Source organism: Bombina bombina, chromosome 3, assembly GCF_027579735.1.
Source record: "Bombina bombina isolate aBomBom1 chromosome 3, aBomBom1.pri, whole genome shotgun sequence".
NCBI lineage: Eukaryota > Metazoa > Chordata > Amphibia > Anura > Bombinatoridae > Bombina > Bombina bombina.
Genome location: NC_069501.1, coordinates 1214986337 through 1215009563, shown reverse-complemented (window position 1 = coordinate 1215009563; position 23227 = coordinate 1214986337). Strand labels below are relative to the sequence as shown.

General features: G+C 36.9%; 1 protein-coding gene across 3 annotated transcripts in view; it reads right to left on the bottom strand.

Annotated features, from left to right (window-relative positions):
• The window catches only part of TENM4 (teneurin transmembrane protein 4), a 953133-nt gene that overhangs the window by 868504 nt on the left and 61402 nt on the right, over positions 1 to 23227 (bottom strand). For all 3 annotated transcript variants that reach the window (XM_053708674.1, XM_053708672.1, XM_053708673.1), the window contains exon 2: positions 19591 to 19860. In XM_053708674.1, the coding sequence (XP_053564649.1) occupies positions 19591 to 19860 (270 nt within the window). The remainder of the gene's footprint in view (positions 1 to 19590; positions 19861 to 23227) is intronic.

Genomic DNA, 23227 nt, shown 5'->3' with positions numbered 1-23227 from the left:
AAAAATAATTCTGGATAACATGCTTACTCAAGTGAATTAAAAAAATGCTATATAAATTTAATTAATTTGTCACCCTTGCCATTAACCTTTAAAAATACAGGTTTTTTTCCCACTGTCCCAAAGAGGCTGAAGTAAATCCTGTAAATTTTAGAACAGCGACCCTGCAACAAGCAGTACAGTGAGTGCTTGATTAGCGCAGGAGTTTATTTCTATTTGTGACTAACTGGCCTGAACAAAAAATTGCAAATAAAACACAGAGGGTACTGCAAAACATTGCAAATAAACTATATTTTTAAATTAATTTAGAAAAATAACACATTTATTTTGTATGCAATTCAGTGCTAAATTTCAGGGCTATTACTCAAATTAAATATACACATTATTCAGCTGCATTCAGCAATTTTCGGAGACAGATTTATTCTTGTGAAAGAGCAGCACATTAAGATCTGTTCAAATCCAGATCCAGTTAGTCCCTCTGAATCTATTGAGAGCTCAGGAAAATACTATGTACTTGATCTTGCTGATATTTGCACCTACAGGCAATAAGGACGTATGAAATATATGTCGATGATTTTCGCAGTTTTTTGAAAAAAAAAAAGAAAAGCAAATCTCACACCTGACCACACACCAAGTAGGAAAACAGAACGTTTTTCTGTCTGGAACAAAAGTGGAAATGTACGGCTAGATTACGAGTCTTGCGTTAGCTGTACAAAGCAGCGTTGAGAGGTCCCAACGCTGCTTTTTTTCTAAGGCTGATATTATGAGTCTGGCAGGTACAGGCTCACCGCTCACTTTTCTTCCGCGACTCGAGCTTACCGCAAATCCCCTTACTTAAATTGCGTATTCTATCTTTTCAATGGGACTTGCATAATGCCGGTATTACGAGTCTTGGAAGAAGTGAACGGTAGACGCTCTCCTGTCAAGACTCCTACCGCATTTAAAAGTCAGTAGTTAAGAGTTTTATGGGCTAACGTCGTAACATAAAACTCTTAACTAAAGTGCTAAAAAGTACACTAACACACATAAACTACCTACTAACCCCTAAACCGAAGCAATCAGCCAATAGGATTGAGGCCGCATTCTATTGGCTGATTGGAACAGCCAATAGAAGGTGAGCTCAATCCTATTGGCTGATTTGATCAGCCAATACGATTGAACTTCAATCCTATTGGCTGATTGGATCAGCCAATAGGATTTTTCCTACCTTGATTCTGATTGGCTGATAGAATCCTATCAGCCAATCGGAATTCAAGGGACACCATCTTGGATGACGTCATTTAAAGGAACCTTCATTCTTCGCTTGGACTTCATTTGAAAAGGATGCTCCGCTTCGGCTGGATTGAAGATGGACCTGCTCCGCTTCAGATGGATGAAGATAGAAGAGGCCACCTGGATGAAGACTTCTGCTCATCTGGAGGTCCTCTTCTGCCCAGATCGGATGAAGACTTCTGCCCCTCTGGAGGTCCACTTGTGCTCGGCTGGGTGAAGACATCTCAAGGTAGGGTGATCTTCAAGGGGGTAGTGTTAGGTTTTATTAAGGGGGGATTGGGTTGGTTTTAGAGTAGGGTTGGGTGTGTGGGTGGTGGGTTGTAATGTTGGGGGGGTTATTGTATTTTTTTTTACAGGTAAAAGAGCTGATTACTTTGGGGCAATGCCCAGCAAAAGGCCCTTTTAAGGGCTATTTGTAATTTAGTATAGGGTAGGGCTTTTTATTATTTTGGGGGGCTTTTTTATTTTATTAGGGGGATTAGATTATGTGTAATTAGTTTAATTTTTTTTTTCTGTAATTTAGTGTTTTTTCATACTTTAGTTTATTTAATGTAATTGTATTTAATTGCAGGAAGTTTAGGTAATTAATTTAATGATAGTGTAGTGTTAGGTGTAATTGTAACAGGTAAGGATTTATTTTACAGGTAAATGTGTATTTATTTTAGCTAGGTAGTTATTAAATAGTTAATAACTATTTAATAGTTATTGTACCTAGTTAAAATAAATACAAAGTTGCCTGTAAAATAAAAATAAAGCCTGAGATAGCTACAATGTAACTATTAGTTATTTTGTAGCTATTTTAGGGTTTATTTTACAGGTAATTATTTAGTTTTCAATAGGAATAATTTATTTAATTGTAGTTATTTTATTTAGATTTATTTAAATTATATTTAAATTAGGGGGTGTTAGGGTTAGGGTTAGACTTAGGTTTAGGGGTTAATAACTTTATTATAGTGGCGGCGACGTTGGCGGCGGCATATTAGGGGTTAATACATTTAATATAGTTGCGGTGACGTTGGGGGGGCAGATTAGGGGTTAATAAATATAATGTAGGGTTCAGCGATGTTGGGGGCGACAGATTAGGGGTTAAAACATATAATGTAGGTGGCGGCGGTGTCCAGAGCAGCAGAGTAGGGGTTAATAATTATAATGTAGGTGGCGACGATGTTGGGGACGGCAGATAAGGGGTTAATAAGTGTAAGATTAGGGGTGTTTAGACTCGGGTTCATGTTAGGTGTAGACATAAAATTCCTTTCCCCATAGGAATCAATGGGGCTGTGTTAGGAGCTGAACGCTGCTTTTTTGCAGGTGTTAGGTTTTTTTCAGCCGGCTCAGCCCCATTGTTTCCTATGGGGAAATCGTGCACGATCACGTTTAGCCAGCTCACCGATACCGTAAGCAGCGCTGGTATTACAGTGAGATGTGGAGCTAAATTTTGCTCTCCGCTCACTTTTTCAGGCTAACGCCGGGTTTAAAAAAACCTGTAATACCAGCGTTGTCTTAAGGGAGCGTTGAAAAAAAAAATACTTGTTAGCAACGCACCCCTGTTACCGCAAAACTCGTAATCTCGGTGGTAATTATTTAAATGTGGACACAAAATGCAAATAAATATATTAATACATATATACCAAAATAAACAAATAATGTAATAAATACAAATATACATATATACCTTAATAAACAAATAAATTAATTAATATATAAATACAAACATATCTACCTAAATAAACAAATAAATTAATAAATACAAATATACATATACTGTATACCTAAATAAATAAACAAATAAATTAATATATAAATATAAACATAAATACCTAAATAAAAAAATTAATTAATTAATATATAAATACAAACATAAATACCTAAATAAACAAATAAATTAATTAATATATAAATACAAACATAAATACCTAAATAAACAAATAAATTAATTAATATATAAATACAAACATAAATACCTAAATAAACAAATAAATTAATTAATATATAAATACAAACATAAATACCTAAATAAACAAATAAATTAATTAATATATAAATACAAACATAAATACCTAAATAAACAAATAAATTAATTAATATATAAATACAAACATAAATACCTAAATAAACAAATAAATTAATTAATATATAAATACAAACATAAATACCTAAATAAAATAAAGCACCAGTAAAAAGTAAGGGTACAATGATTGGTTCAAGGGAAACAAACATAACATTTTTCTTTCATAATTCAAATAGAACATACAATTTTAAACAGCTTTCTAATTGACTTCTATTATCAAATTTGCTTTGTTTCTTGTTATCCTTTGTGGAAAAACAAGGTTAGGTCAGGAGTGTGCACGTCTGCAGTACTATGGGCTCGATTTATCAAGCCTCTACGGCAGCAAGTTCTCTCAAGAACTTGCTTGCCGTGATTTATCAAGCAGAGGTCACCAGACCGCTGCTTCCCTAACATCTACGCCACCTCTATTGTGGCGAAATTCAATCTCCTCGGTCGAGTCTGACCGAGGAGATTGACAGCTCCTGCACGCGCGTGATTGGCTGTGCGCGGGCAGGGGCGGGATTGCACGCGAGTGCAAAACTGCGCTCGTGTGAAATGGCGAATACCTGCGGGTAATTTCGCCCCACCACAGGCGAGCTGAGGCGTAGAGGGGCGCGTATACGCGCCTCTGTACGCCTCAGCATTAATAAATCTAGCCCTATATGTCAGCAGTTTTGCAACAATGTTATACATTAGCAAGAGTACTAGATAGCAGCACTATTTCCTGTCATATAGTGCTCCAAACCTGCACGCTACCTATCAAGATATCTCTTCAACAAAGAACAACATGAGAACAATTTACTGATTAAGAAGTACATTTTTTTTAAGATTGTATTCTCTATCTAAATCATAAAATATTTTTTTTGGATTTCATTTCCGTTTAAGAAGAAATGTTAAAGACGCAGCCTAACATTTTACAAGTTGTGCCGGGTTTTTGGTGGTGCGGTCTGTGTGGTCACAGGGGGGACTAAAGTGATCCATTAACAGCATTACACGGATACGGTTAGCAATTCTGTGTTTGCCTTTTTGTGGGCAGAGTTTGGTTCTTCATTTTTGATTTCTATAAAATTTAAGATAAATAAAGGAAAGAGGGACCTGCAATTTAGGTTTGGGACAAATGACAGATAGGAAAAAAAAAATGAAATAAAGTTAGTATAAAATACTCAATTACATCTTCCTATTTATCACTATATACTTCCAGATCATAGATACAATGGAAATTATTCAGTGGAACAATACTTAAAAAAAAAAAAAAAAAACTTGCAAGAAAGACTTATTTACCCTTTATAAACTTTTCATTGAAAACGAAAAAGAGGTGATATGAAAGGAAGTCTTCAAATATATTATTCTTCTGGAGTCGTTTCACACTGCTGTTTTTAGATATCTGTGTTCTTTGTATTTAAACTTCAATAATACCGCTTGTGCCATAAAAAATGTTCCCCAAAGCTTCACACTTTTATAAGATAACTTTGTTTTTATACTAACAAAACACTTCTCAGATTACAAAGTAAGTTGCATTTTATTTAAATATATATATATAAGTGAACCTTATTTTATTTATTTATTTACTGTTTTTTATCAGGAAAACAACACCAAGTCCTATCTCACAAACATAAAAATAATATCGTTCTTTATTTGTCTAAAATAATGTGCTCTCTTCATCTCTAAAACGCTTAGTTCTTTTATTATTTAGGTAGCAGCCAAATATTTTACTTAAAGGGACACTCAATTCAAGATTAAACATCTGTGATTTAGACTGAGTATGCTGTTTACACCCAGGGGCCGAATTAACACGGGCCAAATGGCCCCTGACCCCACTGTTTCCGCGTGAGCCTTCAGGCTCACTAGAAACAGGCGTTAAGAAGCAGAATCTCTGAGCCACGGACAGCAATCAGCCTGATCAAATATGATAGGGTTGATTGACACCCGCTGCTAGCAGTCGATTGGCGGGGAATCTGCAGGGGGCGGCATTGCTCAAGCAGTTCACTAGAACTGCTCATGCAATGCTAAACGCCGACAGCGTACACTGTCGGCATTCAGTGATATCTGGCGGACATGATAAACTACAGCGTATTATGTCTGCCAGAAATTAATAAATTGGCCCCCTATTATTAAATTGTGCAGTCTTTAAATATACTAAATTTCTGATGCAACAGCTCCTCCTGAGTTCACAGTGCATTCACATATGTTTCTTTGATTTGCTGATGGGTGCCATATGATATAAGGGGCAGGGAAATGGAAGGAAATATTGACATTTGCTGTTCATTTGAAAAACAGACTTATTGCTATTGCATTGTCTTTTTATTGTACATTTATGATTATGCCATTCTACTGTATGTAATGGTCCTTTACTCTATTCTAATACCAGAACAACAGTCTTCCTCTCCTAAATTGGTATTATACTATATATATAAACGTTTATAATGTAGTCACATTATGTATTTTGCCTTCTTTTGCTGTAATTTATCTCTAAAACCTGCCTTTTCCCCCCAATGTTCCAAAGGGTTAGGGATGGGGAATTCTGCAAGATTCTGATCCCTGAAATATATATATATAAGGGTGGGCCGTGGACTCACCGCTTCAAGAAAGAAATACATTTATCAGGTAAGCATAAGTTTTGTTTTCTTTCTTAAGACATGGTGAGTCCACGGAATCAGCAATTACTGTTGGGAATATCACTCCTGGACAGCAGAAGGAGGCAAAGGGCACCACAGCAAAGCTGTTAAAGGGACACTCAGGTTTTATTAATTTTTCATGATTCAGATACAGCATGTAATTTTAAACAACTTTCCAATTTACTTCCATTAACAAAAATGTGCATATTCTTTTATATTTACACTTTTTTGAGTCACCAGCTCCTACTGAGCATGTGCAAGAACTCAGACTATACGTATATGCATTTGTGATTGGCTGATTGCTATCACATGGTACAGGGGGAGTGGAAATATACATAACTTTAAAATGTGTTAGAAAAGAATCTACTACTCATTTGAAATTCAGAGTAAATGCTATTGTATTGTCTTGTTATATTGCATTTGTTGATTATGCAAATCTACAGTGTTTACTGGTCCTTTAAGTATCACTTCCCTTCCCACAACCCCCAGTCATTCTCTTTGCCTTCAGTGCAAGGAAGAGGTGACTGTCAGTACTCTGAAGTGTCAGATTTCTGCCCTATCTATTTTACTTCACAAGCATCTGGTGAATGTGCCAGATGTGCAATCCTTTTGTCAGGCCTTGCCTTAAATCTGTTGCTCCTCCTTAAAGCCTTAATCTTGTTCTTAAAGTTTTTCAACAGGCTCCGTTTGAGCCGATGCATTCCATAGATATTAAGTTATTATCTTGGAAGGTTTTGTTTCTGACTGCTATCTCTGAACTCTTAGCTTTGCAGTGTGACTCTCCTTATCTCATATTTCATGCAGATAAGGCAGTTCTTCGTACCAAGTTTGGATTTCTTCCTAAGGTTGTTTCGGACAGAAATATTAATCAGGAAATTGTTGTTCCTTCTTTCTGTCCTAATCCTTCTTCTCATAAGGAACGTTTATTGCACAAATTAGATGTTTTTTGTGGGCTCTTAAATTCTATTTGCAGGCGACTAAGGATTTTCTTCAGTCTTCTGCATTGTTTGTTTGCTTTTTTGGGAAACATAAAGGACAGAAAGCTACTGCCACTTCTCTTTCTCTCTGGTTGAGAAATATTATTCATTTGGCATATGAGACTGCTGGACAGCAGCCTCCTGAGAGAATTACAGCTCATTCCACTAGGGCTGTTTCTTCTTCTTGAACCTTCAAGAATGAGGCTTCTGTGGAACAGATTTGCAAGGCTGTAACTTGGTCTTCTTTGCACACTTTTTCTAAATTCTATAAATTTGATACTTTTGAGGCTTCTTTTGGGCGAAAGGTTCTTCAAGCAGTGGTGCCTTCTGTTTAGGTTACCTGTCTTGTACCTCCCTAATCATCTGTGTCTTCTAGCTTGGGTATTGATTCCCAACAGTAATTGCTGATTCCATGGACTCACTGTGTCTTAAGAAAGAAAACAAAATTAATGCTTACCTGATAAATGTATTTCTTTCTTGACACGGTGAGTCCACACCTCACCCTTATTTTCAGACAGGTTTTTTTTATATAAACCGCAGGCACCTCTACACCTTGTGTTATTTCCTTTCTCTCCTTTTCCTTTGGTCAAATGACTGGGGGTTGTGGGAAGGGAAGTGATACTTAACAGCTTTGCTGTGGTGCGCTTTGCCTCCTCCTGCTGGCCAGGAATGATATTCCCAACAGTAATTGCTGATTCCGTGGACTCACCGTGTCAAGAAAGAAATAAATTTAACAGGTAAGCATAAATTTTGTTTTATCAATGAAAAACATGTTCCAATGTTACTTTTAAAGATAAAGAATCACACTACATGTAGATAAAAAAAACAACAGGTTGGGCAATATTCCTTCAACAATCCAAAATAAAAGAGTAAAGAAATGAGTAAAAACTCTTAGAAAACATAGACACTTAATACTGCCATCTAAGTAATAGGGAAAAGAATAACACATATTCTATAGTACATATATATTTAGTGGCAGAAGAGATATGCTTCTGATCAATGGTCAAAGGCCTTTGACAAAGCTCAGGTGAAACGCACGTCAGTCATTCGCCAGTCTGAGTATTTCTATAGGGTTTAATTGTGGTTGCTGTTTATGGCATATTTAGAGATATTTAGAGGTATTTAAAGATATTTATCTATTGTTTTACCTTTTGTTGGCCTGAAAAGGATGATGCCCAGACATTTTTCAATAATTGTGTATGTACACCCTACGTAAGTATAACGCTAAGCCCATTGATAGCCCATTGCTTTAATCTAGCCCACTGATTAATCTAATCATAGTGTAACTTGACTTTTTGTCAAGTCGTTGGGTGCTACACAATGGGCCTCTCTGTCCTATGACCATTGATAAGAAGCATATCTCTTCTACCACTATATATATATATATATATATATATATATATATATATATATATATGTACTACAGGATACGTGTTATCCTTTTCCCTATTACTATTACGGCAGTATTATGTGTTTATGCTTTTTTAAGTGTTTTTGCTGTGTTATGTTGACATCTTTTACCTTTACATATTAAAAGTTATGTATTAGATTTTGCCCCGTTACTATTCTCCACTTGTGAAGTGTGTGCCGGAGTATTATACTCTTTTCTTTATCAGTGTTACTTTTGTTTAACCCTTGCAAAGGTGTTCTCTTATCTTCATTTATTTCTAGTAAAAGAAGTAATTTTTCCATAGTGACATAAAATCTAATTTGACGGTAGTCTCATATTTTAACCTCATAAATTAGTTTTGACATTTCCCTACTATTCTGTTTTTTTTTTTAAATTAAATTCTTCTTATAGATTTTACCTAACATATAAATAAATTAACTAGATTTTATACAGGTTTTTTTATTTTCAATTTTATCACCTTACCACATAGCACTGATTTCTCGTGTTCATCACAGAAGCCCAGCCAAAAAAAATGGCCACTTACTTGTAATTTGAAGGAAAATATGTAAGAAGGGTACTTTCTGAGCTTCAAGATTTAAATAGTGGATTATTGTTGTTCTAACAGACAAGCTTCTTGACCCGTTGATTGTACAAAGCTTGCTTAGCATAGGGCATATGGTAAGCCGTGCTTGCTTGCCCCTGAGTCTCTGTGATGTGCAGATGTGATCTCTGGACAAGGGACAATACTTGCTTTTGAGTACACAAGATTAGTCAAGCATGGGAGAATAGCTCTCACATTACTGGATAAAAAAAAAAATATGGAGATTTCAGTGCAACTCTCCAAGAATAAACCTGCATTATTTTACATGAGTGCAAAGTATAAATTGTTGCACAAATCATATGCATCATTTATATTGTGCACAGGGACCTTTAAGTAGTAAAACAACTTATGAATTTTCCATAACAGTGAAGTGTAAGATTGCTATTATAGTCATTTTCAAGGATCATTGTCGCTTAAAGGATGGAATAAAACAAATCAATGTATAAACCATATTTACCAACACAATTACATAGTCTAATCTATACCCTTGCCCATATCAAAAAGCAACTGCTCATACTAGCTTATATATATGTGTGTGTGTGTGTGTGTGTGTGTGTGTGTGTGTGTGTGTGTGTGTGTAAAAAGCATTTTGATAGCTTAAACAAAAGACACTAAACAATGATAAAGATGAGTTTAAAAAACATATATGGAGCATGGTGAATTTGGATAAATTAGGGGCATTTATGTCATTTTATTAAATTTGCATCAGGCATAGTAAATGCATTGCAAAATATCTGCATACAAAATAGGTATTTTTTTTAGCAATATTTGCACTGGGTTGCAGGCTCTTGAATATTGTTTATCTTATCTTCTTCGCTTTGGCCATTTACCATTGACCATTTTAGGATGGTCAAAGCTCTAAATTCTTTTGTGGGACAGTGGAGAATAACTCCACTGTCCAAGGTTAATATCCCTTTAAAGCTGTACTGAATTGTAAAACTCCCACTTTTAGATGCAACAATAAAAAAAATGACTTTCATCTTATATATTACATGTATTTACAATATATATATATATATTATAGTATATGAGTGTAAAAATAAAAGCGCTTCTGATTTAATTTGATCGATATTAGCTCCACTTGTAATCTAGCCCAATGTGGGTTATGCCTTTATTTTTACCCCCTTGGTCCTAGAATATAAGGAAAAATAAGCCGTCCAAAGTTCATTTTTACATAGCCACATCCTGCAGTCTGCATTAGAATATAAGGAACATTTGAGAACATATAACAATTTATAAGAAAATGTCATAAATCATAAATGACAAGAATTTTCATGCATAGAAAAGGTTGTCAATATAACAAAAACCTTAACTACAGGCAATAATGTTCACAGCAATTTTGTTATTCATTGCTTTACACAAAGGGAGTAATTTATTGGTTTTGAAATTCTCTTGACTTTTTTTAAAAACTTAATAAGCTATAAGGAAAAATGATGTTTGCATACCCCAAGCATCAGCTAAGCACATAAACAACAAACTAGATCAATTTATCTCCAAGGTAGAGGTGCTGTGAGCTCTAAATAACACACAGTGAAATGCGTAAGTGCATGAGACATCTTGCTCCAAGTTTACACTGAACTCTTGCTGAAAAGTTTTTAAATAGAATTTACATTTAAGTTCTAATCTACTTTTACAGATATGCTCAATGTAAACTATATTAACAAGAATACATCAACAATTTTCAATATGTATATTTAAACGGAAGCATTTTTTAATGTTTGCATTTAATTTATTCACTAAATAAATGGGTTAATGTGTAAATAGATTTTTTTTTTTAATTTACAATTGGAGTTTCTTATTTAGTTAACAATCACCTAGATTACAAGTTTTGCACTAAAAAAGGGTGCGAAACGAACGCAACAAAAGTTGCGTTATTTCACCCTCCATAGTGTTACCATTACGAGTTTCTGAAAAGCTTCCTTGTGCGTGTGATATGGTTGCGTTAAGCTCCATACCGCACAAAATCCAAGGCTGCTTTGACGTGCTCATGCATGCTTTCCCCCATAGACACCAATGGGGAGAGAGTGTTAGAAAAAAAAAACCTAACAACTGTGAATGTTAAGGAATGAAGGAATGAAAAATCTCAGTAACGCAGCCGCATTGATGTCTATGGGGAAAAAAAGTTATGTTTAAACCTAACACCCTAACATAAACCCCAAGTCTAAACACCACTTATTTTTGGTAAACTTAGATTATTAAAATTTTTCGTAGGATTTTTAAAAATGTTTCTTAGTGTTAGTTTTTTTTAAATTTGTCATTTAGATATTTTAATTGGTAGTATTTTTTATTTTATTAAATTAGTTATGTTAGGTTTATTTTACAGTTTAATGTTAGGTTTATATTTATTTGACAGGTAAGTTTTTATTTATTTAAATAGAGTTATATTGTAATTTTAATTTAAAGTTAGGGGGGTGTTAGGTTTAGGGGTTAATAGTTTAATTTAGTGTTTTGCAATGTGGGGGGCAGGTGGTTTAGGAGTTAATAGGTTTATTTAGTGGCGGAGATGTGGAAGGCCGGAGGTTTAGGGGTTTAATAACTTTATTTAGTGCCGGCAATGTCGGGGAGCGGCGGAATAGGGGTTAATAACTTTATTATAGTGGCTGGATGTCGGGGTGCGGTGGAATAGGGGTTAATATATTTAAATAGTGTTGGCGATGTGGGTGGGCGGCAGATTAGGGGTTAATAACTTTATTGAATAGTTGCGATGTGGGTGGACGGCAGATTAGGGGTTAATAGGTTTAATATAGTGTTTGTGATGTGGGAGGGTGGCGGTTTAGGGGTTAATAGGTAGTTTATGTGTGTTAGTTAACACTTTAGTTATGAGTTAAGTGAAACATTTTTGTGTTGCAAAACTCATAACTACTGCTCTCAGAAGGCGGTATGGATCGTGTCGGTATAGGCTGTAACGCAAGCATTTTAGCCTCACTGCACAACCTGTAATATCGGCGCTATGAATTGATGTTGCGTTACAGGCTAAAATGCTTGCGGTATAGCTATACCAACACAACTCCCAATAGCGGCATTACTGCTTTTACGCTGAAATTCCCATTTTTTCAGCGTTAAAAGCCGCAATGCAAAACTCGTAATCTAGGTGTATGAGAATAAAATATGAAACTTAATTTTTTCTTTACCAAACTTCACTAATCTAAAAAATGGTTGGAATAAAAAAAAAATGATAATAAACTACAATAATGGGAATTCTGTTCAACAATTTGACCCACAAACATATTAAAGACCAGAAGAAAAGTAACATTTGGGTCAATTCTATTCCAGGTTAGTCGCATAATTTATCTACAAAATTTCCAGAAATATGTTTTTATAGAAAACAGAATAACTTATATCCTAGTATATAAAATATAGGATTCAATTACAATCCTTTATAAAAACATAATTTATGCTTACCTGATAAATTCCTTTCTTCTGTTGTGTGATCAGTCCACGGGTCATCATTACTTCTGGGATATAACTCCTCCCCAACAGGAAATGCAAGAGGATTCACCCAGCAGAGCTGCATATAGCTCCTCCCCTCTACGTCACTCCCAGTCATTCGACCAAGAATCAACGAGAAAGGAGAAACCAAGGGTGAAGTGGTGACTGGAGTATAATTTAAAAGATATTTACCTGCCTTAAAAAACAGGGCGGGCCGTGGACTGATCACACAACAGAAGAAAGGAATTTATCAGGTAAGCATAAATTATGTTTTCTTCTGTTATGTGTGATCAGTCCACGGGTCATCATTACTTCTGGGATACCAATACCAAAGCAAAAGTACACGGATGACGGGAGGGATAGGCAGGCTCATTATACAGAAGGAACCACTGCCTGAAGAACCTTTCTCCCAAAAATAGCCTCCGAAGAAGCAAAAGTGTCAAATTTGTAAAATTTGGAAAAAGTATGAAGCGAAGACCAAGTTGCAGCCTTGCAAATCTGTTCAACAGAGGCCTCATTCTTAAAGGCCCAAGTGGAAGCCACAGCTCTAGTAGAATGAGCTGTAATTCTTTCAGGAGGCTGCTGACCAGCAGTCTCATAGGCTAAACGAATTATGCTACGAAGCCAGAAGGAAAGAGAGGTAGCCGAAGCCTTATGACCTCTCCTCTGACCAGAGTACACGACAAACAGGGAAGACGTTTGTCGAAAATCCTTAGTTGCCTGCAAGTAGAACTTGAGGGCACGAACTACATCCAGATTGTGTAGAAGACGTTCCTTCTTTGAAGAAGGATTCGGGCACAGGGAAGGTACCACGATCTCTTGATTGATGTTCCTGTTAGTGACTACCTTAGGTAAGAACCCAGGTTTTGTCCGCAGAACTACCTTATCTGAATGAAAAATCAAATAAGGAGAATCACAATGTAAAGCTGATAACTCAGAGACTCTCCGAGCCGAAGAAATAGCCATTAAAAATAACACTTTCCAAGATAACAACTTTATATCAATGGAATGAAGGGGTTCAAACGGAACTCCTTGTAGAACGTTAAGAACAAGGTTTAAACTCCATGGCGGAGCAACAGTTTTAAACACAGGCTTGATCCTAGCTAAAGCCTGACAAAAGGCCTGGACGTCTGGATTTTCTGACAGACGCCTGTGTAACAAGATGGACAGAGCTGAGATCTGTCCCTTTAATGAGCTAGCCGATAAACCCTTTTCTAAACCTTCCTGTAGAAAGGACAATATCCTAGGAATCCTAACCTTACTCCAGGAGTAACCTTTGGATTCGCACCAGTATAGGTATTTACGCCATATCTTATGGTAAATCCTTCTGGTAACAGGCTTCCTAGCCTGTATCAGGGTATCAATAATCGACTCAGAAAAACCACGTTTTGATAAAATCAAGCGTTCAATTTCCAAGCAGTCAGCTTCAGAGAAGTTAGATTTTGATGTTTGAATGGACCCTGTATCAGAAGGTCCTGTCTTAGAGGTAGAGACCAAGGCGGACAGGATGACATGTCCACTAGATCTGCATACCAAGTCCTGCGTGGCCATGCAGGCGCTATTAGAATCACTGATGCTCTCTCCTGTTTGATTTTGGCAATCAATCGAGGAAGCAGCGGGAAGGGTGGAAACACATAAGCCATCCCGAAGTTCCAAGGTGCTGTCAAAGCATCTATCAGAACCGCTCCCGGATCCCTGGATCTGGACCCGTAGCGAGGAAGTTTGGCGTTCTGGCGAGACGCCATGAGATCTATCTCTGGTTTGCCCCAACGTCGAAGTATTTGGGCAAAGACCTCCGGATGAAGTTCCCACTCCCCCGGATGAAAAGTCTGGCGACTCAAGAAATCCGCCTCCCAGTTCTCCACTCCCGGGATGTGGATTGCTGACAGGTGGCAAGAGTGAGACTCTGCCCAGCGAATTATCTTTGATACTTCCATCATTGCTAGGGAGCTTCTTGTCCCTCCTTGATGGTTGATGTAAGCTACAGTCGTGATGTTGTCCGACTGAAACCTGATGAACCCCCGAGTTTTTAACTGGGGCCAAGCCAGAAGGGCATTGAGAACTGCTCTCAATTCCAGAATGTTTATTGGCAGGAGACTTTCCTCCTGATTCCATTGTCCCTGAGCCTTCAGAGAATTCCAGACAGCGCCCCAACCTAGTAGGCTGGCGTCTGTTGTTACAATTGTCCAGTCCGGCCTGCTGAATGGTATCCCCCTGGACAGATGTGGCCGAGAAAGCCACCATAGAAGAGAGTTTCTGGTCTCTTGATCCAGATTCAGAGTAGGGGACAAGTCTGAGTAATCCCCATTCCACTGACTCAGCATGCACAATTGCAGCGGTCTGAGATGTAGACGTGCAAAGGGTACTATGTCCATTGCTGCTACCATTAAGCCGATCACCTCCATGCATTGAGCTACTGACGGGAGTTGAATGGAATGAAGGACACGGCATGCATTTAGAAGCTTTGTTAATCTGTCTTCTGTCAGATAAATCTTCATTTCTACAGAATCTATAAGAGTCCCCAAGAATGGAACTCTTGTGAGAGGAAAGAGAGAACTCTTCTTTTCGTTCACTTTCCATCCATGCGACCTTAGAAATGCCAGAACTAACTCTGTATGAGACTTGGCAGTTTGAAAGCTTGAAGCTTGTATCAGAATGTCGTCTAGGTACGGAGCTACCGAAATTCCTCGCGGTCTTAGTACCGCCAGAAGGGCACCCAGAACCTTTGTGAAGATTCTTGGAGCCGTAGCCAATCCGAATGGAAGAGCTACAAACTGGTAATGCCTGTCTAAGAAGGCAAACCTTAGATACCGGTAATGATCTTTGTGAATCGGTATGTGAAGGTAAGCATCCTTTAAATCCACTGTGGTCATGTACTGACCCTTTTGGATCATGGGTAAGATTGTCCGAATAGTTTCCATTTTGAACGATGGAACTCTTAGGAATTTGTTTAGGATCTTTAAATCCAAGATTGGCCTGAAAGTTCCCTCTTTTTTGGGAACCACAAACAGGTTTGAGTAAAACCCTTGTCCTTGTTCCGACCGCGGAACCGGATGGATCACTCCCATTAATAACAGATCTTGTACACAGCGTAGAAACGCTTCTTTCTTTATCTGGTTTGTTGACAACCTTGACAGATGAAATCTCCCTCTTGGGGGAGAGAATTTGAAGTCTAGAAGGTATCCCTGAGATATGATCTCTAGCGCCCAGGGATCCTGAACATCTCTTGCCCAAGCCTGGGCGAAGAGAGAGAGTCTGCCCCCCACTAGATCCGGTCCCGGATCGGGGGCCCTCGGTTCATGCTGTCTTTGGGGCAGCAGCAGGTTTCCTGGCCTGCTTGCCCTTGTTCCAGGACTGGTTAGGTTTCCAGCCTTGTCTGTAACGAGCAACAGCTCCTTCCTGTTTTGGTGCAGTGGAAGTTGGTGCTGCTCCTGCTTTGAAATTCCGAAAGGGACGAAAATTAGACTGTCTAGCCTTAGCTTTGGCTTTGTCTTGAGGCAGGGCGTGGCCCTTACCTCCTGTAATGTCAGCGATAATTTCTTTCAAACCGGGCCCAAATAAAGTTTGCCCCTTGAAAGGTATATTAAGTAATTTGGACTTAGAAGTTACATCAGCTGACCAGGATTTTAGCCACAGCGCCCTACGTGCCTGAATGGCGAATCCTGAGTTCTTAGCCGTAAGTTTGGTTAAATGTACTACGGCCTCCGAAATGAATGAATTAGCTAGTTTAAGGACTCTAAGCCTGTCCGTAATGTCGTCCAGCGTAGCTGAACTAAGGTTCTCTTCCAGAGACTCAATCCAAAATGCTGCCGCAGCCGTAATCGGCGCGATGCATGCAAGGGGTTGCAATATAAAACCTTGTTGAACAAACATTTTCTTAAGGTAACCCTCTAATTTTTTATCCATTGGATCTGAAAAAGCACAGCTATCCTCCACCGGGATAGTGGTACGCTTAGCTAAAGTAGAAACTGCTCCCTCCACCTTAGGGACCGTTTGCCATAAGTCCCGTGTGGTGGCGTCTATTGGAAACATCTTTCTAAATATTGGAGGGGGTGAGAACGGCACACCGGGTCTATCCCACTCCTTAGTAACAATTTCAGTTAGTCTCTTAGGTATAGGAAAAACGTCAGTACTCGCCGGTACCGCAAAGTATTTATCCAACCTACACAATTTCTCTGGAATTGCAACAGTGTTACAATCATTAAGAGCCGCTAAAACCTCCCCTAGTAATACACGGAGGTTCTCCAATTTAAATTTAAAATTTGAAATATCTGAATCCAATCTGTTTGGATCAGAACCGTCACCCACAGAATGAAGCTCTCCGTCCTCATGCTCTGCAAGCTGTGACGCAGTATCAGACATGGCCCTAGTATTATCAGCGCACTCTGTTCTCACCCCAGAGTGATCACGCTTGCCTCTTAGTTCTGGTAATTTAGCCAAAACTTCAGTCATAACAGTAGCCATATCTTGTAATGTTATCTGTAATGGTCGCCCAGATGTACTAGGCGCCACGATATCACGCACCTCCCGGGCGGGAGATGCAGGTACTGACACGTGAGGCGAGTTAGTCGGCATAACTCTCCCCTCGCTGTTTGGTGAAATTTGTTCAATTTGTACAGATTGGCTTTTATTTAAAGTAGCATCAATACAGTTAGTACATAAATTTCTATTGGGCTCCACCTTGGCATTGGAACAAATGGCACAGGTATCTTCCTCTGAATCAGACATGTTTAACACACTAGCAATAAACTTGCAACTTGGTTACAATCTTATTTAACAAAAACGTACTGTGCCTCAAAGAAGCACTAAACGATTAAATGACAGTTGAAATAATGAACTGAAAAACAGTTATAGCATCAATCCTTAAAAACAACACAACTTTTAGCAAAGGTTTGTTCCCATTAGTAAAGTAACAATAATTAAATTTGAAACGTAAAAATTACAGAGCAACGTTTTTAATCACAGTCAATATATAAGTCTCACAGCTCTGCTGAGAGAATCTACCTCCCTTCAAAGTAGTTTGAAGACCCCTGAGTTCTGTTAGAGATGAACCGGATCATGCAGGAAATACAAGAGTAACTGACTGGAAATTTTTGATGCGTAGCAAAGAGCGCCAAAAAACGGCCCCTCCCCCTCACACACAGCAGTGAGAGAGAAACGAAACTGTCACAATTAAAACAAGCAACTGCCAAGTGGAAAAATAATGCCCAAACATTTATTCACTCAGTACCTCAGAAAATGCAAACGATTCTACATTCCAGCAAAAACGTTTAACATAATAAATACCTATTAAAAGGTTAATGTACTTTTTACAGAGTAATTCCAGTGAAGTACCATCCCCAGAATACTGAAGTGTAGAGTATACATACATGTCATTATAACGGTATGGCAGGATTTTCTCATCAATTCCATTCAGAAAATAAAAACTGCTACATACCTTAATGCAGATTCATCTGCCCGCTGTCCCCTGATCTGAAGCTTTTACCTCCCTCAGATGGCCGAGGAACAGCAATATGATCTTAACGACTCCGGTTAAAATCATAGTAAAAACTCTGGTAGATTCTTCTTCAAACTCTGCCAGAGAGGCAATAACACGCTCCGGTGCTATTGTAAAATAACAAACTTTTGATTGAAGTTATAAAAACTAAGTATAATCACCATAGTCCTCTCACACATCCTATCTAGTCGTTGGGTGCAAGAGAATGACTGGGAGTGACGTAGAGGGGAGGAGCTATATGCAGCTCTGCTGGGTGAATCCTCTTGCATTTCCTGTTGGGGAGGAGTTATATCCCAGAAGTAATGATGACCCGTGGACTGATCACACATAACAGAAGAAAACTTAAATGTCAAAAGAAAAACACCATTAAAGTCTATGGGGATTTTTATAGGTAAATAATTTTTATAAACTCCCATAATTAGAGAAAATGTATGAATGATAGAATAAATTATCTTTTGGTCATTGGTTTTGTCTTATTGAATCCAGAACCAATATACCTAATATGAATGCAAATTTTGCTATTTTTAATGTCTTCGTTTGGATAGAGTATACCATTTTCCTATTTAAAACCCTTTCTGTGAATACAATATCAGTATTAGTTTATAAGAATCAACATTTAAATCTTAAATATTTTTATGTTGATTCTCTAGAGATATATTGAAAGAAAAAACATTAAAAAACAAAACAAAGAAATATATATATAATCTTGTATAGACATAGAAATTCAGTTTAGGTTGAAAACATTAAAAATAGGTAAACAAAAAATATTATATTATATTATTATATTATTCAAGGGAAAGCACAGATTTCATATTTGTATGGAAGAGACGAACTAGAAGGTCCATTGAGTCTCCTCAAATTTCTTTCTAGAGTGTGAGTTTAAAAGAAAAATGGATAGACTTAAAGGCCCCTCTGATGCTTATCTGTCACCAAAAACTCAAATAAGGTTAAATTAGTGCATATAGTAATGCTTCTATTGCATTGTTATGCCGGCCCACTTGGATGAACTCTTTTTTTAATGACAATTCCAGTGAACATCCAATCAATGTGTGTGTCATATGACAATCTTAAAGTCAAGCCCCTTTATAACCATTAGAAAGAGAGTGGATGTGACTGATCTATGCATCACACCCCAGCAAAAAGAGGAAATGAAGTGTGGGGGGGGGGGGGCGGAGGAACAGACAATACCAAGTAGGATTATAAATCTTTTATTTTAAAATATGTATACATTTAAATAATCATGTGGTTTTACTTGCAAAATAATTTCATTGCAACATTCTTTTAGTCTGAAATTTACCATCACTTTAATATTTAAAGTAACTTGTAAGAACAAGTGCTGGAATGTTGACCAAACATCCCAATGCCCATTCTGATGAACAAATATAGCCAACATTTGAGGTTTTATACATTTTTTTTTGCATTTGCTCAGCACTATGCAAATTTACACTCTAGCTAGAAGGGATGACATTGAAAGAAGAACATATTTCTTTAGCTTAAAAACATTTTAGGAAATTAAAAGTTGCATCTGCAAGATGTTATATCACAAGCATCAGAATAACAAATTAAACACCATTGTTTTAAGCACTGAAATAATATAGAGCTGAAATGATTTTTCAAGACCAAACTATAATGGCAACTTTAGATGGACAAGATCTTAGATGGCCAAGACATTCTCATTGATGACAAGTTGTGTGAGCATTCTCTATAATATATATATAAAAACAGATAAAATGAAGCCGCGTCTGGGATGACCAAGGCCACTTACCATTTTCTGTGTTCTCGTGCTCAGTGTCTGTGAGTGTCAGGTTAGAATTAGCTCTGCTCGACAAGCAGGAACTCCTCCCTGACTTGGTATTTCGAGCCCAGAGTCTCACTGGGTGTTCTGGTGATAAAACGGTGTCAGCTTCTGTGTCTGCATCATTTTCACCAGTCATAGAGTATCCACAATGGGGCAGACCAATGTCAGTTCTGTAAAGTGTCCCATGAGGTGGAGTCACTTCTCCAAAACCCAATTCATGCAATGTAAAGTTGCCACCTAAGATGAAAAACAGTTAATTGTATTATGCTCTAAGATTTTTTATTTTCAATACATATTTTACTATATATGTATTTATTTAAATTGTTATTTACTGTATCTGGAAAGTGAACATTGTTTGCCAAGACAATGTAATGACAATATTTGAAATCAATTAGCTATTCACTCGTCATCTTGACCCTACAGGCAAATACTATCAATAATAACCTATGTTTCATCCTACATCCCAAAGAGCTAATTTGATCTTCATTAAATTTAATTCCCTTTTAGGAGATCATTTATCTCCTAAACTAATTTGGCCATTGAATTTTTTTTTATGGCTTTAGAAGTATTTAAAGGGGCAGTAAACACTTTGAGACTCATAAGATAAAATGCTTAATTATGTACTGTAAAACAACTTTACATTATACTTTTATTATTTAATTTGCCCCCTTTTCTGTAATAGTGGATTTTCCCATCCTGAAAAAGAGCACATGGGGACCAGCATTTTTTTTTTTTTTTTTTTTTTTGGGGGGGGGGCAGAAAAGTGGATTACAGTTTAAACCTGATATCTATAAACATAATTCAGAAATTATTGTAAAATTACCCAAAAAAGTAAAACATTTTTTTAATATTAATTATTACAAAACCTGTTGCTTTCAAATGATAAAAAAAATAATAATCATAAAATGTGTGTCTTTGGCATCCTCCTCAGCTAAGACCAAACATGTATATATGTTGTATTATTTTTGTTAATTTTAAGGACTTTTTTCTGCAAAAATGATGCAATGGGGTTACTCTCATTTAGTATAGCAGAACTGCGCACTGCCCAAATTTTTAATATATATATAAAAATATATATAGGTAGAAAACCCAAGGTGATGATTTAGTGTCATTTTGATATATTTAAAGCCACTATTTAGCAGACAAATATGATCATATATAAAAAGAAAATCATTAACTTTTTCACAAACTTTTGGTTTCGCACTGAAATTATTTACAAACAACTACTGTTGTCATAACACAGATGGTTGTAAAAGATTCTCTTGGGTCCCCATTTGTTCCAAAATAGCAGACATGCATGGCATTGTTTTTAGGTAATTAAAAGGTCACTTATTGTAGCTGCGCACCTCACCTTTAAAATGATCAGCAGTGAAGGGGTTAATCAGTTAGCTGATTCCTCTCAAACAGTATTTATTTTTATTTTCTGTAGTAAAGGGATCCTTCCTCACCCTCCCACCTCTCTGATCTCCCCCCAACAGCTATTTAATCCTCCGCTTCCCACTGTTACCTGCCATCTTTGTTAATGGCAGCCAGGTCTGCCAGAACAACTTAATGTATTTTTAATGTATTTTTATTATGTTTTTGTTAAATATATTTTTTTCTGTAGTGTAGGGATCCCCCTCCCCTCTAAACGATCACTTTTTTTTTGTAGTGACAAATCATTTTGGCATAGTGTAGTGAACTTCCCCTGCCAGGATGGGACTCCCACTCGCCTCCCTCCTTCCCTTCCACGCTGCTCAGCGTCTCCACCGTGAAGATCGTTACAGATAGTGACACAGACAGTGTCACTGTCTGTAATGATCAGCAATCTGGTTTCATAAGGTAACAGAGCTTGATAAGTGCTCCCTTACCACATAAAGGCAAATGCCATCTGTCCCCAAGTTGTGGCTCCCACTGTAACCTGTGCTAAAGTGTTGGACGTGGTTAGGTGGGCAAAGTACTGTGTTGCGTAGTACCTATGTTCATTTGGCTCAAGGGGTAAAAGGGACACTCAATCAAAATTAAAATTTCATTATTCAGATAGAGCATGCCATTTTAAACAACTTTCCAATTTACTTCCATTAACAAAATGTGCACAGTCTTTTTATATTTAAACTTTTTGAGTCACCAGCTCCTACTGAGCATGTCCAAGAATAAGTGTGTATGCATTTGTGAATGGCTAATTGCTGTCACATGGTACGTGTATGCATTTGTGATTGGCTGATGGCTGTCACATGGTACAGGGGGAGTGGAAAAAGACATAACTTTTAAAATTGTCAGAAAAAAAATCTACTACTCATTTCAAGTTCAGACTAAGTGCTATTGCATTGTCTTGTTATCTTGCATTTGTTGAGTATGCAAATCTACAGTGTTGATAGGTCCTTTTAACACATGAACTTTGCATGCACAAGAATTTTAAAAGGGACAGTAGCATCAAAAGGAAACTGTCATGGCTTAGATAGAGTAGGTTATTTTTTTTAAAAAGTTTCAATTTATTTTGTTAACAAATTTGCCTTGTACTCTAAGAATCCTTTATTAAAGAGTAAACCTAGGTAGGCTCACAGAAATGCAAGAGCATGCCCGTGTCTTTAGCACTCTATGGCAGCTGAGTATTGAACAATGTTTGTAGTAATCTTATACATTGTTACAAATACTGCTGCTATAGAGTGCTAAAGACACATGCACACTACTAAACTTCTTAGAACCTACCTAGTATACTCTTCAATAAAGGATACCAAGAGAATGAAGTAAAAAGGGAAGTTTTATAAAATTTTCACACTTTATCTAAATTATGAAAGTTTAATTTACTTACTGTGCACTAACAATGTAAAGATCCAAAAAAGAACAGGTAGATGGAGTATGAACAGGAACAAGGAGGTATAGAATGTGCTTGAAATTGAATTAATTGGCTTTGTGGTGTTAAATTGTCAACATGTCCACAGTACAGTGGGTTATTGTGGCTTTTTCAAGAAGATTACAGAAAAGTAAGGGAAAGCCACAGAATTCTGATGAATAATAATAGATCCCTATGGATCAAAAAAAGATCTGTTGTATTGCAACATTGGAGATGATACATTTTAAAGGGACATTAAATACTTTGAGATTATAATTTAACATTTTTAATTATATATAGTAAAAATGAAAACTTTGTAGTATACTTATTATTTGTTTTGTCCCATTTTCCTTTAATTTAATACTGAAAATTGTGGGCTTTCCAAATCCAATGAGAACTGAAAGAGCAGACTCCAAAATGAATAGAATAATGCTATATTCTGCTGAGTCATTAAAGGGACAGTATACTATAAAATAGTTTCTCCCTTAATGTGTTTCCAATTATTTTTGTACCAACTGCAGAGTATAAAATGTTTTTTAAGGCTTATTTGTGTATAAGAATTAGCTGATTTTGTGTTTTGAAGTCATAACCTAATAAAATGGGTTGAGCTTGTAGGTATAATCAGATCTCATTACTTTATCACATTGTGTACATATACATGCTTCCTTATCTTATATCTGTCCATAAGCCAATCACCTATACTTGTAGAGAACAATGGAAAATTTATATTTTATTACCTTATCTCTTCTATAACCCACTAGGAGTGTAATTTATTTTACTGGCTGTGTTAAC